An 18,325-nucleotide genomic window follows, 5' to 3' on the forward strand; every position below is an offset into this window, starting at 1 on the left:
ACGGTATCATTACGCCTATCAGGCATCTGGATCAATAGAACTAATTAAGCGATGTCCCTGTATGACCTGATGTTAGAGCCCTGCTCTTGTTACTTTATCACAATAACTATTTGCTCGTGTGTGTGTGTGTGTGTGTGGTGTAACCTCACGAGCGAACTGTGAGACTGAAATTCAAACGAGCTCGCTGCCATTCTGTCTTAATTGCTTCTCATCCACCAAAAAATAGGATGAATGTGTCAAGGTTTAGAAAAGGAGAGCGAATGAGCAGAATGAAGAGGAGAAAGGAGTTAAGGGAGGGAAAGATAATGGAACGCTGGGAGAAGGACACCGAGAGCAGGAGAGGAGCGTGATGTGAATGATAGAGATTATTGGAAGATAAGTCACATCTGTCAAGGTAATGGTCTTCTGGCAGTGAAGCCTCCATCTGCTATCAGAAGAAATGTGAGGGGACGGCTGAAACAAATCGTGTTTTCCTAAAAGATTGATTTATTGGATTCTCTTTGATTAGATTACATTACATTTGTCTGTTGTGATTAGGTGGTTTTAGCCCATTTTAACACTTGGATCCACTTTTGTGGATACTTTAAGACACATTTTATTTTTGCTCTTTTTGACCTCATGTTGACGTAGATGGATGGTTATCGTTATGGCTTCTGATGTGCCTCTGTTTCAGATTGGTCGACTTCACTAGATTACCATCACCCACACCAGAAAATAAGGATCTGTTCTTCGTGACAAGGAACTCAGCTATCCAGCCTTCCCCTGCACGCAGTTCAAGCTACTCTGAGACGAATGAGCCAGACCTGGGCATGGCCAATGGCAGCAAGAGCTTGTCCATGGTAGACCTCCAGGACCCCCGCATTCTGGATGGTGGCACAGTTCCCGGCTCCTCAGATGCTCTGGGTGAAGGCCCAGCTTCCGGGGCAGGCTGGTCAGCCATAACCTCACAAGGCAACATCCCCGGAGGTCCCACCATAAGGCGGCCAGGCCAGACCCCCACCACCCCAGGCACGGAAAGCACTCCTGGCCGACCCGCCCAGCTGCTAGCCCCGCTGTCCTTCCAGAACCCTGTCTACCAGATGGCGGCCTGCTTGCCCGTGTCCCCGAGGGGACTGAACGACTCGGGTTCAGAGTGCCACAGCTCGGTGAGTTCCCATAGCAACAATGAGGACGGGCCAGCAGGAGGCAAGCACTCCTTCTTGAACCACGGCGGAGGGGGCGGGGGGAGCAGCGGGGACGAGTACACCAGGCGCTCTGGGGAGTTCAACCGCCGGCAGCTGTCCCTCACGGAAACACCGCACCAGCCCGGCGTCCCCAGGCAGAACAGCGCCGGCCCACAGAGGCGAATAGACCAACCGCCACCTCAGAACATTACTCGTGGCCGCACCCCACCGAATCCGCTCAACAGCGGACCCTACCCCCGGCCCTCCTCCGGCAGCATGATGACGTCATCGCCCGACTGGCCCGGCAGCGGGGCTCGATTACGGCAGCAGTCCTCCTCCTCCAAAGGCGACAGTCCTGAGACCAAGCAGAGGGCTCAGCACAAACAGGTACCGCTGCATGCAGCGCGAGCTGCAAACGTAAAATGCACAACTACTCGGTCATGTGAGCAATCTTCAGCACAGCCAGCTATAGCTGCCTCACGGTATTTAATCACTTTAAATTACAGTAATATACAAATTTGCTGTTACAGAACACCCATTTATGTCATGCACGTCAAAACGGGCTGCGTGGGTGCTCGCAGACGCTGCACATTGTGCCCTAATGAACTATAGTCACTGTGCATGTAATAATAGTAATTTGCATACAGGCAGCTCATCACCTCACCACTGTTTTACTGGTTACGTTTAATGGGTTGAGAACGAGGGTGGCGGAGGCACAATTAGTATCTTATTAACGAGCAGTATGTGCTCAAACGTGCTCTCTCCAGACAACGGGAAACAGAGCTCGTGGATACAAACAGTTACAGTAAATTGCAAAGTCATTATTGGAAAGTCAGGACTTTGGGGTGTAATCAGAAACACTAATCAATTTTTGCCCCAGGCAAACTGGCTGAAGGGGAGAACATCTGCATAATAGCTGTAATGCTTTGCTCTCCCCAGTGTGCTAAAAGTCTACAGTATCGCCCCAAGACTGACTGAATTAATGAGAGCAGCAAAACAAAAACTAACAAATTGAATTTGTAGAGGGCTCACTCACAGCTATCATTAAGCAAGACGACTTTAATACCAGTGTGTGTAGATTGATGGATTGATGCATTAAGTTCCAGGCTGGGAGTGTAGCTCTAGGAATGCTAATATTTATCAGTCACTTTGCGACTGTGGTCCAGCTATAAATACACCGATCAGGCATAACATTATGACCATCTGCATTATGTCCACTTTTTGCTCCCAAAACAGCCCTGACCCTTCAAAGCTTGCACCCCTCTAGACTCCTGAAGGTGTGCTGTGTGATCTGGCACCAAGATGTTAGCAACAGATCTTTTGAGTCCCGTACACTGTGAGGTGGGACCTCTGTGGATACTTCTTTGTCCAGTTCTGGGGCGAGGTTTTGGAGGCCAAGACAACGCCTCAAAGTTGTTCCTGAACTATTTTTGCTTTGTAGAGGGCGCATTATTCATCTGAAAGAGTGCACATGGTCTGCAACAGTGCTTAGGTAGGTGGTAACATCCACATGGATGGCAGGACCCAAGGTGTCCCACACTGCCTCTTCCAGCTAGCCTTCTTCCCATAGTGCATCCTGGTGCCAGGTGTCTCCCCAGGTAAGCGATGCACACTCACCTGGGGATGTAAAAGAAAATGTTGACTCATCAGACCAGGCCATGTTCTTTTATTGCTCTGTGGTCCAGTTCTGATGCTCGCATCAGTGAGCCTTGGTCGCCCATGACCGTGTCACTGGATCACCACTGTTCCTTCACTGGAGCTCTTTTGATAGATACTGACCACCGCACACTGGGAACACCCAGTCCCCATGCTTGCCCATTTTTTTTCTGCTGCTAACACATCAACAAAATGATGAAGACATAATCAGTGTTATTCACGTCACCCGTCAGTGGTCACAACGTTATGCCTGATCTGTGTTCCTCAATTATCTGACTTTTACACACATGGCACCAAAAGATGAATCCTTATGTTTTTCTTTCCTTAGCCATGCTAAATATCTGAAAATGGACTGCACAGTTTATAATAACATTACCGTATTTCCCGGACTACAAAGCGCACCTGAATATTAGCCGCACAAGCTAAAATCAGGGGAAAATCCTGTTTTGTACATACATTAGCCGCACCTGACTAAAAGCCGCAGGTGTTTCAATGTTGACTTATCATATGTAAGAGAATATGCACAAAGGGAATTGTCAGGAAAGAGATGGCTGTTTGGAGACACACCCCTTTTATTAATATTTTTGAAAAACAAGTTATGGGTACATATTTGCACATGTAGTACATAACAGTAACCTACAGCACACCAGGAAAATAGATTCGGCCTACCTTTTAGGCTCAGGTGCAGTGACACGGCTTTAACAAGAAGAAAAGTCAGTCATTCACCACCATCTTTCTCTTCTTCCTGCGCTCTAAAACCACCAAAGTCCTCTTCTCCAGTGTCGGATACTAACAGGCTCAGGATGGCTTCGTCATCCACTCTCCGCTTCTCTCCTTCGTTGTCACTTTCAAAACCAAAGAAATCCTCGTTGTCAGTGTCAGAGTCGAACACCCTAAGAAGGGCCGTGGCGGTGTCCTCCTCTCCATCATGCAGCAGTCCAGCCCTTCAAAATCCGTTGGTGATCGTGGATGTTTTCACACTTTTCCACGCTGTCAGAATCCACCGGTGGAGTTGGGCATAACTTGCTTTTTGCAAGTTTATCGCCGCTCATCATCCACGACTCCCGCTGAACGCGTAGCGCTACTTTGAAGTTTGTTTTTCGCGCTACTTCGTACGGCACTACGTTGCCTGGCGGACGGACATGTGACTAACATACCACTCTTGAACCCCGATCCTTCCGCCAGGCAACGTAGTGCCGTACAACAGCGGAACAAACAAAACAAATCGTCTTACGATATGACAAAAATCATGGAAAATCCATAGAAAAGCCGCACCTGACTAAAAGCCGCAGGGTTCAAAGCTTGTGCAAAAAGTAGCGGCTTATAGCCCGACAATTACGGTAGATGTTTTGTTGCTACTGCTACTGTGGGACAGTATAGTGAAGAATCATTAATGAGAACACGAAAGCCAACAGCTTAGTAAAGTTTCACTCACATCACATGTATAAATATGTGCAGTTTGACGTGTTTAATTCAGATACGTTTTCTCTCAAACTGCTTAAATGCAAATGAGTGTCTGACTAAAATTATTATTATTATTTTTTTTAAAAAGCAACAACAAACAAAAAACCTCAGCAGATAGTAATGTTAGATGACTGCTAGCCTGTGCCTCAAGGTAGATTTCGGCGCAGGTATTGAATCTTACAGTGTTTACTTTCCCTCGCTGCCAGTGTGACACTATAGCTGCTCTCACTCCCACGTGTTTAAAAACCTGCTTCAGAGAGCGTGTGCTACAGGTTTGCGTGAGCCTGTATCCATTCCACCTGCTGCTTTCAGTCCAGATGAGTCGATGCATTTCAAGCTTCTTTTGTTTTTTTTGTTTTGTTTTTTTTCTGTTGTTTCTGTGGTGATATTGCAAACTCCCTCCTCCCCCTCTCCCCTCCTGCTTGTCACTTGCTCTCATGTATGTGTGTGTATGTGTGTGTGTGTGTTTTGTGTTGGTTTTACTAGGCCCCCTCCCCAGTGAACCCCAGTGCGTTGGACCGCACAGCAGCCTGGCTATTGAATATGAATGTGCAGTTTTTAGACCATGAGGGGATGGAGCCCGAGTCACTGAGAAACAGAGAGGATCTAACTCAGGTGGAGAAGGTAACCTGCCATCCGACCCCCTACCCCCAGCACCCCCCCTCCCCTCTCCTTTTTCACAAACCACCACAACCTTCAGCCCTGACACCCCCCACTGAACTGTCCTTTCTTTTCTTTATCACTCACACACACTTCCCTTCCTGAAAAGCCCCCCTTCTACACTCAATTACCTCACGATTTTTTTTCTTTATTTTGGGGGTTTTATTTTCTTATTTAAACTTTGCCCTTGTCTCTGAGCCAAATTGTCACAGCAAAAAGCCACAGTGTGCATATTTCCAACATAAAAGTAAGGGAAATGGCTTCATTTTGTGCAAAATAATACAATTGAAAAAAACTGACTTTTTGGTGATAGTCCAGCTGTTTATCTGCGATGTTTTTGGACATTTATGCAGCTGCGGGAAAATCATAGCTACAGCAGGAGGTAGTTATCATGAGCAAATAATTGTGAAGCTAAATATAGCAGGCAAGAATATCAACAAGCTCCAGTGCTGACAGCAGCGGCTTCATTAATCTCATTTTCTTGATGAATGCGTTAGGCTTTTTAGTAAAATCCGAAAAGCTGTGAATATTAGAGTATATATTATTATGCAGTTCTGTCACATTTAAAAAGCTAAACTTTGAAAATAACTAGAAATGAAGTGTGTGTGAGAGTTAAAATCTCCCTTCACCTCCAGAAAAAACCAAAAAAATGTCCCCTTAATCCTTTCTGGCTATGTTTAACACAGAATTTATTGTCCAAACCAGGTGTGTCCGTGTGCATGTGTGTGTATCCACATGCAGCATCCACACAGATGTCTTGCAGCTTGTGTGTGCTTGCATCGGTGTGAGAGACGGGGACATAAAGAGGCTTTTTGCTGCTTCCTCTGCCTACGTTCGCTGCTTCTCTGCTGAGCTACCTTTACAGCCGTTCACTCTCAGCTTCCATTCTTTGGTTGGCTTGTCGCATGTCCCACCCACCCTTCTTCTTTTTTCTTTTTCTTTATGTATTTTTTTGTAAATCCATGATGAATACAAACCTGTCATTCCGGCGTAGCTCGTGCGTTATAGAAGCCAGCAGCCCCGGCAGGGAGAGCGACCAAAGAAGGCAATAACTTCAGTGTTAACAAAGAAAGCCACAGCCACCTTAAAATAGCAGAGCCGCTAACAAGACAGGAATCGTTCGAGAGTGGCTTAGACGCTCCTGCAGCTAATGGTCTATACAGTCTTCACTATACGGACATAATAGACCCATGTAAAAAATAAATGCTACGTGTATTTTTACTTAAATAGAGCGTTTGCTGACTACCTGCACAGTGTGTGTTTCAATATAACAGATACGTTTACATTTTGTGCTCATTTTGTTCTCGATGGTTAATTTAATTTGTGTCAACGGTATCCTGGCAATCTAGTTAGTAGTGTGAGTATCTAATCAATTTGATTAATGAATCTCTCCTGTTAGGATCACTCAATGCTCACTCCCCCCAGCACCTGAAAATGATTTTGACACAGAAGGAAAAGTAGGTTAGAACATCAGCTTGGTCGAAAAATGTAGATTTAAAGTTTCACATGCTATAAGAATAAGAATAACTTTATTTATCCCGAGGGAAATTCTTTTGTCATGTACATGCTCAAAGCAGCAGGAGAGACAGAGGAACAGATGAATAAGATATACAATATATACAGTAAGAATAGTAGTATACAGTAATATACAGTAGGATAGTGCAAGACATAGTATCAAATAACTCTAACGAAGTAATATATATAACTATATCCTGGTGAATAAATAACTTAACTGTCAGTGCAGGCGATTCTACAAAGTGCCAAAGTATTGTGCAATAGAATAAAGGGAGTAGCAGCATATGATGGGGGATGAAACAAATATTCAATAAGGTACTGTTGGGTAATATTGAATTAGAATTAGAATTAGAATTCAACTTTATTGTCATTGCACATGCACAGGTACAGGGCAACGAAATGCAGTTTGCATCCATCCAGAAGTGCTTTAGTGATATAGATATATTACAATATATATTAGCAATAATATAGATATGTGAGTATATTACAGAAATGGGTCTATTATGGTATGTTATAATGTACACGGTATGAAGTATGTTGTGAATATTCTATAACTATAAGTATGTACAGGCTGTAGTGAGTACAAGCTATGTACAGGATATGAACAGGATATAAATATGAAAAACTATACAGAATATGAAATAAATAACTTTACAGAAATCTGAGATATACAGCTATACAGAAATGGGAACTGTGCAAGTTGTAAACAGTTGTAGGGTTAAAAATTATCGTATGTACAGAATGATTATTTACACAGAGCTATACAGTAGTGCAGTTAAGATAAGTGAGATATAATTCCTACAGAGGCTATATAAAGTGCTAGTGGTGCACAGTCTGAAAGGGAACAGAATAACATTGGTAATAGTCTCAGGAAAATCACCTACAGAGTGAGGAAGAGTTATACAGTCTTATTGCCACTGGTACAAAGGATTTACTGTGGCGGTCAGTTCTGCATTTCGGGGCAATGAGGCTTTGGCTGCGTTTGCTCCGATGGTCCACCATGGGGGCATGCATGGGGTGGGAGGGGTTGTCCATGATAGAAAGAAGCTTTTTTAGCATTCTCCTTTCAGACACCACCTCCAGGTTCTCAAGTCTGACACCCAGGACAGAACCAGCCTTTTTAATCAGTTTGTTTAGCCTGTTGGCATCAGCTGTCTTCACCCCACTTCCCCAGCACACAGCTGCAAAGAACACGACGCTCTCCAACACCGAGTGATAGTTTACAGTCCAAGCGTACCCCCAGGTACCGGTAGTCCTCAACGATCTCCACATCAGCCCCTCTTATGGTGACAGGGTTAGGAGGAGGAGCCTGCTTCCTAAAGTCCATAATCAGTTCTTTTGTCTTTGTGATGTTAAGTTGTAGGTGATTTAGCTCATACCACTCGACAAAGCTGTCCACCACACTCCTGTACTCCTCCTGTCCATCCCTGATACAGCCCACAATGGCAGAGTCATCCGAGAATCTCTATACAGTCGCGTGCAGAAGTCTTGAGGCATCCGTCACTTGTTTATATTTTGCTTCCAAACTGACCTATGACTCATTCAAGCATAAATACGCAGCCTGTTGCAAAAACACATCATTTTGTTCCAATTTCTTCAGTTTAATCTACATGAAATGCCAAAGACGATACAAATGGCATTTTTTTGCACCAACACAGTGATTCCCACTAGCCCAAACCTGATCATATAACGACACGGTGTGCAATATGTTCCTAAAAAAATGAGCTAACTGGATGTGGAGGACAAGGCCTAAAAACTATCTACTAGCAGATATACAGTATCTGAAACTCCTTAAGAAATAGGGTGAAAAAACCCAGCAAAGACCTGACACAGGACCTGAGACCTTTACACAGTACTGTAAAACTGGTCTTGCCTAAGAAAGTACGGGGGCTCAAAGTTGCTGGAAGAAATGATGCAACGTTTTGACTCAGGGACTGAAAATATTTATAGTATGTATTTTTTTTCAGGGCTGCATTAATTATACTAAATTCAGTTCAATTCAGATTTATTTATATAGCTCCAAATTACAACAACAGTCACCTCATGCCACTTTATATTGCAAGATAAAGATACAGAGAGGACCCCAACAATCAGATGACCCTCTATGAGCAAGCACTTGGCGACAGTGGGAAGGAAAAACTCCCTTTTAACAGGAAGAAACCTCCTACAAAAACAGACTCTTGGTTTTTAACTATGCTGGTTAGTCTAAAAACCACAAAATTGAACAAACCTCCTTCCAGTGTTTTCCGTTGGGCTTCTATTTTGACTTAACTGTCCTGTGAGAGCTACACGGATGTCAGCAATAATAGAAATATAACCCAGGAAAGCCATCAGGCGTAACATCAGGACAACACTTGCACAGATGCATCTGTCCAGATCGCCTTTGTTTCCCGAGCTCTCTCTTCTTCTGGTCTGTGTTATCAATATTCATATGTGTTAATTTTTTTTAGCCTGCTTGAATATCAGATGCACATCTGCAAAGGGAGACAGTATGACTGAAATAAGTCAGATCTTCTTTGTGTCTTTGGCTGAAATACATCAATATTTAGCGGCGCTTTGCGTTGCAAAGGCACAGGGTTATATTTTAGTAAAATCTTCATGGCGATAAATATTCAAAAACAAAACATTACGTGTCAAAATAGCTGCTTGAACAAATGTTCTAACCCTTTCGACACATACAGAGAGAGAAGAGGATGATGAAAGGAGGTGATTTTTTTCTTTTTTTTCTGCGGATAGCAGAAAAGGTTTGACAGCTGCTACAGCTGCTTGATTTTCTTTGGGTTCGATGGAAAGCGAGAACGCCGGTAAGAAGACAGCATAAGGAAAACATTGGGTCGATGTTTGCTGCATTTGAAGCAGACCAGTGCAGGGACCGAGGACAGAACAAAGGAACTTCAGATACAGCAGATGTCATTTGTTCTCAGGGGATCTAGTGACAAGAACATCTGGGATATCAGAGATGGAGAGAGAAGTGGAAAAAGGGTAGAGCAGCCGATGAATCTATGGAGGTCACTCGTACTGCTGGGAACAAGAGGGCTGATGGGGAAAATATCCCCATGGAAAGCAGTAGTGTGACATGGGTAAATAAGAGTGAACGGGTACAGAGTGAGCGAAGTCCTCGCTTTGTAATTGGATCTGATTGTGCTTGCACATAGGGGTTCATCTGATTGAGGGGTTTCTCTTTATTAATGTAGGGCCTTTCCTTATAATATGAACAAGGCGACTATTGTTGTGATACGGCATAATATAAATAAAATTATATTATTATAAATTAGCAGTGAGGCTTGAGGAATGGCAATGTCGGAGGTTCTGTCCACAGGTTTAGGTCGTGTTTGTAGTTGGTTTCTCAATGTGTGATCTTTGATGTTTTAAGCGCACAGGCTTAAAGACTGGTTGGTGACTGCCTTGGCAACCGGCAATCATTAGGCAAAAACGACTGGATGCAAGTCCAAGAATTAGTCACTAGCAGGTTGCCAAAAATGTTGCCCACCCCAGCTTTAGACTGTTTAGACATCAAAAAATGTTTGATTCCTCTACTTGTTTCCTTTTCTCTGACGCATAGGCTGTGTATTAAAGATGGCCATAGCTGCTGAGTCTTAAAGCCAATATAAGCCTTAAAACTGCAATCTTTCTAATCGCCAGCAGGGGGCGAATCCCACTTTGAGCATGTCTGATTTTAAAAATAAGTGTATGGGAAAACGGGCTTACAGCCCACTGTTAATTTTATGAAAAAGTTTCAGAGCTATATGATGTCATGGTGGCTACATCTGTCTTTTATATGCAGTCTACTTGCTGAAGAGAAGTCTCTGCTTCACTGGTTGCATCCTTTTCTTATCACCTCCTCTTTATTCAAAATTCCCTTTTTCCTCCCTTCTCTCTTGCTTTGATTTTTCTTTCTTTTTGCCAGTTACATGTCTCAGTAGGTCATTGGTTTCAGATCCAGAACAGAGGCTGCCTTTGGAAACCTTCTAACACCACTTAGTATTTTGGGGGGCAATAAAAGCTTAACTGGGCTCCTCAAATGCACCGTGATGTCAGTCAGTGTTTTTCAATGTGCTATCATGACATTCCATATAAAATGTCCCACAGTAATTCCCTCTAGACCAAAATTATACTCCATCTCAAACACAAAGCAGCACAGTCCCAGGTCTGATTGAGAGATTGCCGTTTTTTGTTCTCGTCTCGTGGTAATGAAGAAGGGGACCCCGCTGCTAGGGCTGATGATAACGTTGATAACAAAACGCGATGATGAGAGTGTCCTCAACGCTCCGCTTCTCTGTTCAGTACCAGCAGGAGATCGCGGTGCTGCAAGAGAAACTGCGGGCGTCGGTGCAGAAGCTGGAGGAGTACGAGGCCCGTCTGAAGGGTCAGGACGAGCAGGCCCAGAAGGTGCTGATGGAGTACCAGGCCCGGCTGGAGGAGTCAGAGGAGCGCTTGCGCAGACAGCAGGACGACAAAGACCTCCAGATGAAGAGCATCATCAGCAGGCAGGGGAAAAGAGGAAGAAGAGGCAGATTTGCTGAGATGTATTTTGGGATGCAGCGTTTCACAGCCCCTCTAACTCTGCCCTGTCTTTGTTTATCTTCCCAGGTTAATGTCGGTGGAGGAGGAGCTGAAGAAGGATCATTCTGACATGCAGGCGGTGGTAGACTCTAAACAGAAGATCATCGACGCACAGGTCAGTCCACCGTAGCGACCCCACCGCGGGCTGCGTATGGCTTTGTGGATACTTTTCATCTGCGCGTTTTAAATTTGTATGTGCTGTCACTTGCTTCTCCTACATGAGGAAACAAAGGGTCACTGAAATACAAAGAGATGTTTAATTCATAGCTGTCTAGCTGTGGCATTGACAAGCTTGGATGGCTGAGCAGAATTTCTCAGCTCCCTCCCACTCCTCCTTATAAAACAAAAGTGTCTTATCTGGTTGTCTGTCAGCATGTAGCACCTCTATAATCCACAGTGGTTCATATTTGTGTAAAATTGCATGAAAATCTAACTTAAAAGAAAAACTGTTCTTTTTGAGCATTTTTAAGGAATTTTGAATGTTTGTCGTTGGGTTTGTAACTGTCACCAGAGAATGATTGTGCAGGTATGAATTTTACCGGCTGTATAAAAGGATTAAACCGTCCTGCTTGTGTGTGTGTTAGAGCTGTAAGTGCAAACACCAGCACACAATTAAGAGCAAATCTGCATCTTTGTAGCTTAGGTGTTTCACAGCGTCTTTGACAAAGAAATGCAACTGATGTTTACACAGACGCAAACATGCATTGGCAAATAATCTCTGTCACACACACAGTAATGAGAGTTTGCATCTACAAACACGTGCGCTGCAGTAAGGCAATGAACTGTCAGCCTCGGTACACAAGCGCAGATAGAAGGCAAATAAAAAAGGTCATTGCAAAGACGGGGAGTGAAGACTGCTTTAGTGGACCGGGACAGGAAGTTGATGTATTTTTTAAAATGCAGTTTTTATCTGCGTTAAACTACACAGAGTACACTTAAAACTTCACCACAGGAGATCAGTCAGGCCTCGTGAACGGGGCGTGTTTGAAATTAGCCATTTACAACAAAAGACTGTATGTAAAAGATGGACATAATCACAGTGAATTCTACCCACTGGTTTGTGGATTTGTGTTTTAAAGCCTCTAGCAGCATTAGCGTATTTGGCTGCTGGCAGGTTGGTCTTTTGGAGCCAAAGACCACCATATTTATAGACGAGGGTGTTAGTCAATGCTAGTTTAGTTAGCAAGCTGCATCCATAGTCTTCAGCTTCACAACACAAACACATGCTAATAAATGCTTAATAGCATACAAAAAACCAAACTAAAAAATTTCTACTAAAACTGAATGACAGTCTTGGTCTTTATAGCCAGTCTTCCTCCCCTCAGCCCCAACTGGTCGCCACAGACGGCTGCCCCTCCCCAAGCCTGGGTCTGTCAGAGGTTTCTTCCTGTTAAAAGGGAGTTTTTCCTTCCAACTGTTGCCAAATGCATTCTCACAGGGTGTAACCTGATTGTTGGGATTTTCTGTTATTTTGGAGTCTTTACCTTAAAATATAAAGCGCCTCGATCCAGATGGGAAGCCTACGCAGACAGTTAGCAGCCTAGTTAGCACGTAGCTGTCACTCAAAGCAGCCACACCCATGTCAATCTAACCCTAAACCTTAATAAAATATAAACATGACAGTTAGTTTGCAGTTTGTTTGCACATCAGTGTCAGCTTCACTTTACCGCTCATTTAAAACAAGCTCATGACATTAACAAAGCTTGGTTGTAGAGCAGATATCAGCAGGTTAGGATGGGGACGAATAAGAACGTCACGTTTCTCCTCCAACTGATGAGGAAGCTGTAATATTGGAATTTTTTCCCGGGTCTTACTGTGTTCATGTGCATTCACAGGAGAAGCGCATAGCATCACTGGATGCTGCCAACGCCCGTCTGATGAGCGCTCTCAGCCAGCTGAAGGAGCGCTACAACATGCAGACGCGCAACGGCATCTCCCCCACCAACCCCACCAAACTGCAGATCACGGAAAACGGAGAATTTAGGAACAGCAGCAACTGCTAAGAAAGACCCGGCGTCTGCCCCGAGCGAGAGTTGACCGCCCGAGCGTGTACAGCTGTTCAGCGCGTGGATGTCTACGTGCATACGTGGATGCATGTCTGTTTGAAAGACTGCGAGACTGCAGGCGTGTGCGTGCGTGAGTCTGTTTTATAAGCCAGACGTTTCCTTTTTTTCTTTTGTTTTGTTTTGTTGGAGACAGTGTAGGAGTGAGGGCGCCACTCTTTTGAGGGGCCAGCCAGAAAAGGCAGAACTTCAACGCTGACGGACAGATCACCAGACGGCCTTCATTTATGAGGGTGATGGCCAGAGGAGGTGGGGCGGAGCTTGTGTGTATATATAGAACTCGAAGCTGTTTGCCAATGGACGCACGTAGTTTGCTGGGACAATTCACGCCGCTGTCAAAGCCTGGGACGAACCACTATATACCCAAACACAGTGACGACCGCCAGACACGGTCACCCTCGCAACCCTCCTCTCTCGTTCTTCTTCTCGTCCTTCTTGATGACCAGGTGGATCCACTTCAAAACCAACAGCACGTACTGAGGATTATCACTTTAGTTTCTCGAGAGGATTACTAGTGCTTTATTTTAAAGAACCAAATAAGAGCTTATTAAAAGAAAATTGATATTTTTAATCCAAAACAATCTACGTTTCCCTTTCCGCTGCCGAGTGTGTGTTCCTGAGCATCCCCTGACCAACCCCCTCCCCACCCCCCTCCTTTCCCTACGTAGTGCACTTTGCGAACAGCTATTGGTACATGAAAGGCCTTAAGTAAGGAACACACCTCGACTTTCTCCCACATCTCCCCAGCAGCTTTTTTTCTGCAAAAAAACAAACAAGAAAAAAAAAAGTTATACTGGCACAACTCATACTGTGGATTTGTAAAGAAACAAACGTGTTACAGATGTATTATAAACACTTAACTAAATGAATTCTATGTGATACTATATTCATGAAATTTTAAATAGATGTATGCAGTTTTTTTTCCTTCTATAGATTATACACATATTATACCTATATTTGATAATCTCAAATATAAAAGCAGCCCTTTATTTCCGAGTTTTATTTTTCTTCTCTTCCGATGGAAAGACTGTCGCGTGTAGCTTGCTTTGGAGCCCTGGAGAGAGGGAGGCCACGCTGCCGAGCAGTCGCGAGCACCTCGGTCATCCTTCAGAGTAATCCCACGACGCGTAACCCTTTACATACGGCGCGAGAGACGGGAGCGATCTGGTCTCACCCCGGTGCTCATCGCTGCTCTTGAAGGCAAAGATTATCAATCACGAGTTCTGTGCGTGGTCTTTTTCTGATTTTCTCTAGTTGCACAAGAGCTATTGAGAGATGCGCTTAAACGCGCTCGCTCATACTATACACTGGACTGATGAGCCGTTACAAGGCGCGCCCCCTACACCCCCAGTCCTGACATTTTTTGCGCTCTCGATGCTTTATTTGTCCGTGGTTATGAAGTATGCTGCATCCAAACTGTGATCCCAGTGACATCATCGTTGTCTCGCTTTTTTTTTTTTCCTTCTCCCCCCTCTTACTCCCACCTTTCTTTATCTTGTTCTTCTGAATGTGAAGATGCTAACTCACAGTTGGTCTTAACACAGGGTTTGGTCCTTTTAATCCCTCCATCCATCCCAACCATCTCTGTATTTTGGATATTTTTGTAGCTGTTTTTCTCACTCTGTAACAAACTATACATCAAGCGTGAGGCCGCGCATGCTTCATCCTTGCTCTATAGCCAATAGTAGCGTCACCATTTGTTTTCTCTGATTGCTAGCTGAACGATGATGATGGTGATGATGATGATGACGAGAGGCTTTTTTCAGACATGACGTGAATATATGATGTGTAACTGAGTGTATTAAAAGGCTGGGCAGCCTGGGATAGTGTAAATAAAATGCTCACACTATTTTTACCTAATGTTAACAGAGCTTTTTGTAAATGTATCTTGTGCTCAGACTCTGCTGTACCATTATGGATACTGTAAATATGAAACAGCTCAGTCAAGTCATCTGTCCTCATTGGGTAGAACTATACAATCAAATTTAACCTTTCAGTGTTCTCTGTTTAAAGTTGTTGGTTTCTTTTGTATTTAGAGTGTGTTATTGCTAGCCAAAAAAAAAAAAATAAGTCGGAGTTTGACTCTTGGGATGTACTTCTTCATTGGTTACAGGCCAAGTCGAGTCCAGTCTCGAGATTCAAAAGCACAATCCTGTATTTCTCATCAGTCTAGCTCTATGCACTTTTACGTTCAGTGGTTGATGTTTGTAATTAGCTTTTTTTTTTTTTGGTTGTTGTTTTTTCAGGTGATTAAAAATGTGGCAAAGTTTAAAATTGAAGTAAGGGATTTTTATGATATGGCGAATTCACAACATTTTGTATGAGATTCTCAACGATGTGACCCCTCCTTCTCTGAACCAGAACAAATTGCCTCAGACTGATGAGTTCACACGACTTTTCACATCTCACCCGACGTCTAACCGCCTGTAGAAATATCTGCATAGGTGAAAGTCAGACTGTGTCACTTTGACAAGTAGAAACAGCTCTTCAATTTAGATAGCAATAAATACGCTGCGTACTGTTTTCATTGGTAGCATTTGCTGACTGTTTGGTACCATTAGCAAATTTTTTGGCACATTTTACGGTTAAAGGCACATTAGTGAGTCTGTTTTCAGACTGTGGTGCACTGGTGTTACTGTTAGTACAGAGGTCAACAGTGGGGTTCTGGAAGTAAGAATCTCATTCATATTCTCCTCAGAGATTTTGATTATGAGATATATCATAACCCAATAAGTATTATCCATCAAGGAAGGAAGAAGGATCAAATTGTTTTTTAGTTGTTTTGTTTTAGTTTTTTTTTTTTTTTTTTTTTTTTTTTTTTTAAAGCTCTTTGATGGGGAAGCTGAGATTTGGGAGTTCTTTCACTCTTAAAAGTAACTATGTACAGTCAGTCTTTTACAGTGTTTTTTGAGCCACATCATCTTTTTACAGTTATATGGCTTGGTTCAAGGCTTAAAACTCTTCATATAAGGATTTCCTGAAACATCACTGGAGAAAATGAATGGGAATTCACTTCTGGAACCAGAGCCATTAAAATCATGGGCGACACTGTTGCGCTCGATAGCTTAGCATTTCTGCTAAATGCTCGACTGTTTAAAACTCTACTATTTGGCTAATTACTTTACATGGAGCCCATTAAAGGGAAAAAAATAAATTTGATAATATGTCATTAAGGCAGATTTTATAGAGTAACTAAGAATAACTTTGATACAGTTTTTCTTTCATAGGTTTGGGCATTAGCATATATAAAAGATATAACACACAAGATTACAATTAGCTAATGTTTGCAGGTCAGTTTTACAAAAAAGGTACCGTACTGATCAGTAGCTTTGCACTGGCACTAAATCACCATGAAGTTGAGGGATATTTGTTATTTGACCAAATTATTTGGAATTTTGGTGTTAAAAAATATAGTATGTAGCTTAGCATTTTAGCAACTAGTAAGATATGTACCAGTAACTAGCTTAATAGCATTAGCTATTCTGAATTAAGAAATAGCTCATGCTTTTTAGCAAAAAAACAAACAAACGTATTTTAGCAGTTTACCTGTAGCTGTTAAACTATGAAAGTCACATAGTCTCACTTTGAAGTTTACAATAGTTACACTGATACAACCTTGCCACATTTATCCCACCAGTACTTCTTAAACAGATACAAGTAGAAGAGGCATTGCAGTTTTTGGTTTATAATTCGACTCCTCATGTTTCAGCTTTGTTTTGTGTTGGTTTTTTGTTGTTGTTGTTTTGTTTTTTTTATGGTCTACTTTTATAAATCAGGAAACCATGAGGTCTCTCTTCACACACAGTTCAGCCAATCCGACTAAAGATGAATTGAAATATAAAGCTATAAATAAAGTAAGAGATGTTGTATGTTTTCTATTATCTTGTAGAAAATACTTTTGTAAGTATGTTGAAAGTATAAAGTATTTGCTGGATTCTGCTTCCTTTGACGACAGTGACAAAACAATAATGTACAGAGGAGTTTGTGTTGACAAAATGTGGCTGTGCAATTTATGTACATTTGCAACTAGACCTATTAAAGTTTTATTTAGCTATTTTAAAATCGTGTGCCTTTCTGTCTTTTGTCTCATCGCCTCACACGTGCTGGTATCCATCACACTTATTCTGCTTCTCTGATAGAATAAATGGAGCTTAGTTTGACAGTGTAACAGATGAATCACGTGTTCATTAAATACTCAGGCAGGCTGTGATAGATGACAAACAGCTAGAGAGAACATATGCTCAGTAGCAGGGTCCAAAGGCAAAGGCAGCTTTTTTTTGTGGAAGTACAGTTTAAGTAGTGTCTGTTTCGCTCAGCAAGTCTGACCTACATACTGCCTGATTGTCATTCCCCACATCGGGTAAAAAATTAAAACAGGCCTGAAGCTTGTAGCAATTTTGTTGAAATTCCTGTAAAGTGAGCTGAAAATTATATTTTTTAAAAAAACATCATAACTGTTCTAAGTGCAACAGAAAGAAAATAGAAATGTACTTTGAAAATATTCAAATTGTATTAGGTTTATTTGTAACAGCCAACCACACGAACTGGTGTGTTTTACAGGAAAGGCCTTCTTGTTCTCTGTGAAGCTCACTTATTTCTTTGCCCAAGTGGAACAAGTGTCTCCCTGCAGCAAAGGCACATGTTTAGCATGTCAGGCTTCTAAAAACTCTAAACTACAAAAAAAAGCATTATTACTACTAATAACTAGAGATGGCACGATACCACTTTTTTTTTATGTCCGATACCGATATGAATCCGATAGTGTTTTTTTTAATCAAAACGTTTTTTTAATATCTTGCTGCATTTTGTATAAGTTTATACCCAAGTTTAAATAAATAACAACACTAAAGCTATTCTGTTATACCTGTATGTAAAAAATACACTGTGTCCAAAATATGTCATAGTTCAGCAACACTGATCAATCTAATAAACTTAAACCTGCACCATCCTCCCTATTCTGGTATTTTAAAGAGTACTTAGCAGAAATATTAAGCAACCTAACTAATAGGGTTGCAAACTCCCAGCAAAAAAAAAATAGGGAACCACCCCCCACCCTCCACCTCATGATGCTTAATCGATCTAATCAAATTTAATTTGATGCAGGGGGGAAAAATGTACAGAAATAACTTATTTTTCAAGAATAATTAAATAGATTCAACATCTTTCTTCAACAGAATTGCAGAATTCACAGATGGTACTTTCACAAAGGAAAAAGTACTATAGCTTACTAGGGTATATTAG

General features: G+C 42.4%; 1 protein-coding gene across 10 annotated transcripts in view; it reads left to right on the top strand.

The window, feature by feature from the left end:
- LOC101473317 (disabled homolog 2-interacting protein) overlaps nucleotides 1-17,146 on the top strand; it is a 165,659-nt gene extending 148,513 nt beyond the window's left edge. For 9 of the 10 annotated variants that reach the window (XM_004549828.5, XM_004549833.4, XM_076886663.1 and 6 more), the window contains 5 exons: nucleotides 674-1,550; nucleotides 4,770-4,907; nucleotides 10,743-10,945; nucleotides 11,049-11,136; nucleotides 12,857-17,146. In XM_004549828.5, coding sequence (XP_004549885.3) covers nucleotides 674-1,550; nucleotides 4,770-4,907; nucleotides 10,743-10,945; nucleotides 11,049-11,136; nucleotides 12,857-13,024 — 1,474 coding nt within the window. In that variant the 3' untranslated portion in view covers nucleotides 13,025-17,146. The remainder of the gene's footprint in view (nucleotides 1-673; nucleotides 1,551-4,769; nucleotides 4,908-10,742; nucleotides 10,946-11,048; nucleotides 11,137-12,856) is intronic. The other variant, XM_076886664.1, reaches the window with a different exon arrangement.
- The last annotated feature ends 1,179 nt before the right edge of the window (nucleotides 17,147-18,325 follow it).

The sequence above is a fragment of the Maylandia zebra genome, linkage group LG7 (assembly GCF_041146795.1).
Source record: "Maylandia zebra isolate NMK-2024a linkage group LG7, Mzebra_GT3a, whole genome shotgun sequence".
NCBI classification, from domain to species: Eukaryota; Metazoa; Chordata; class Actinopteri; order Cichliformes; family Cichlidae; genus Maylandia; species Maylandia zebra.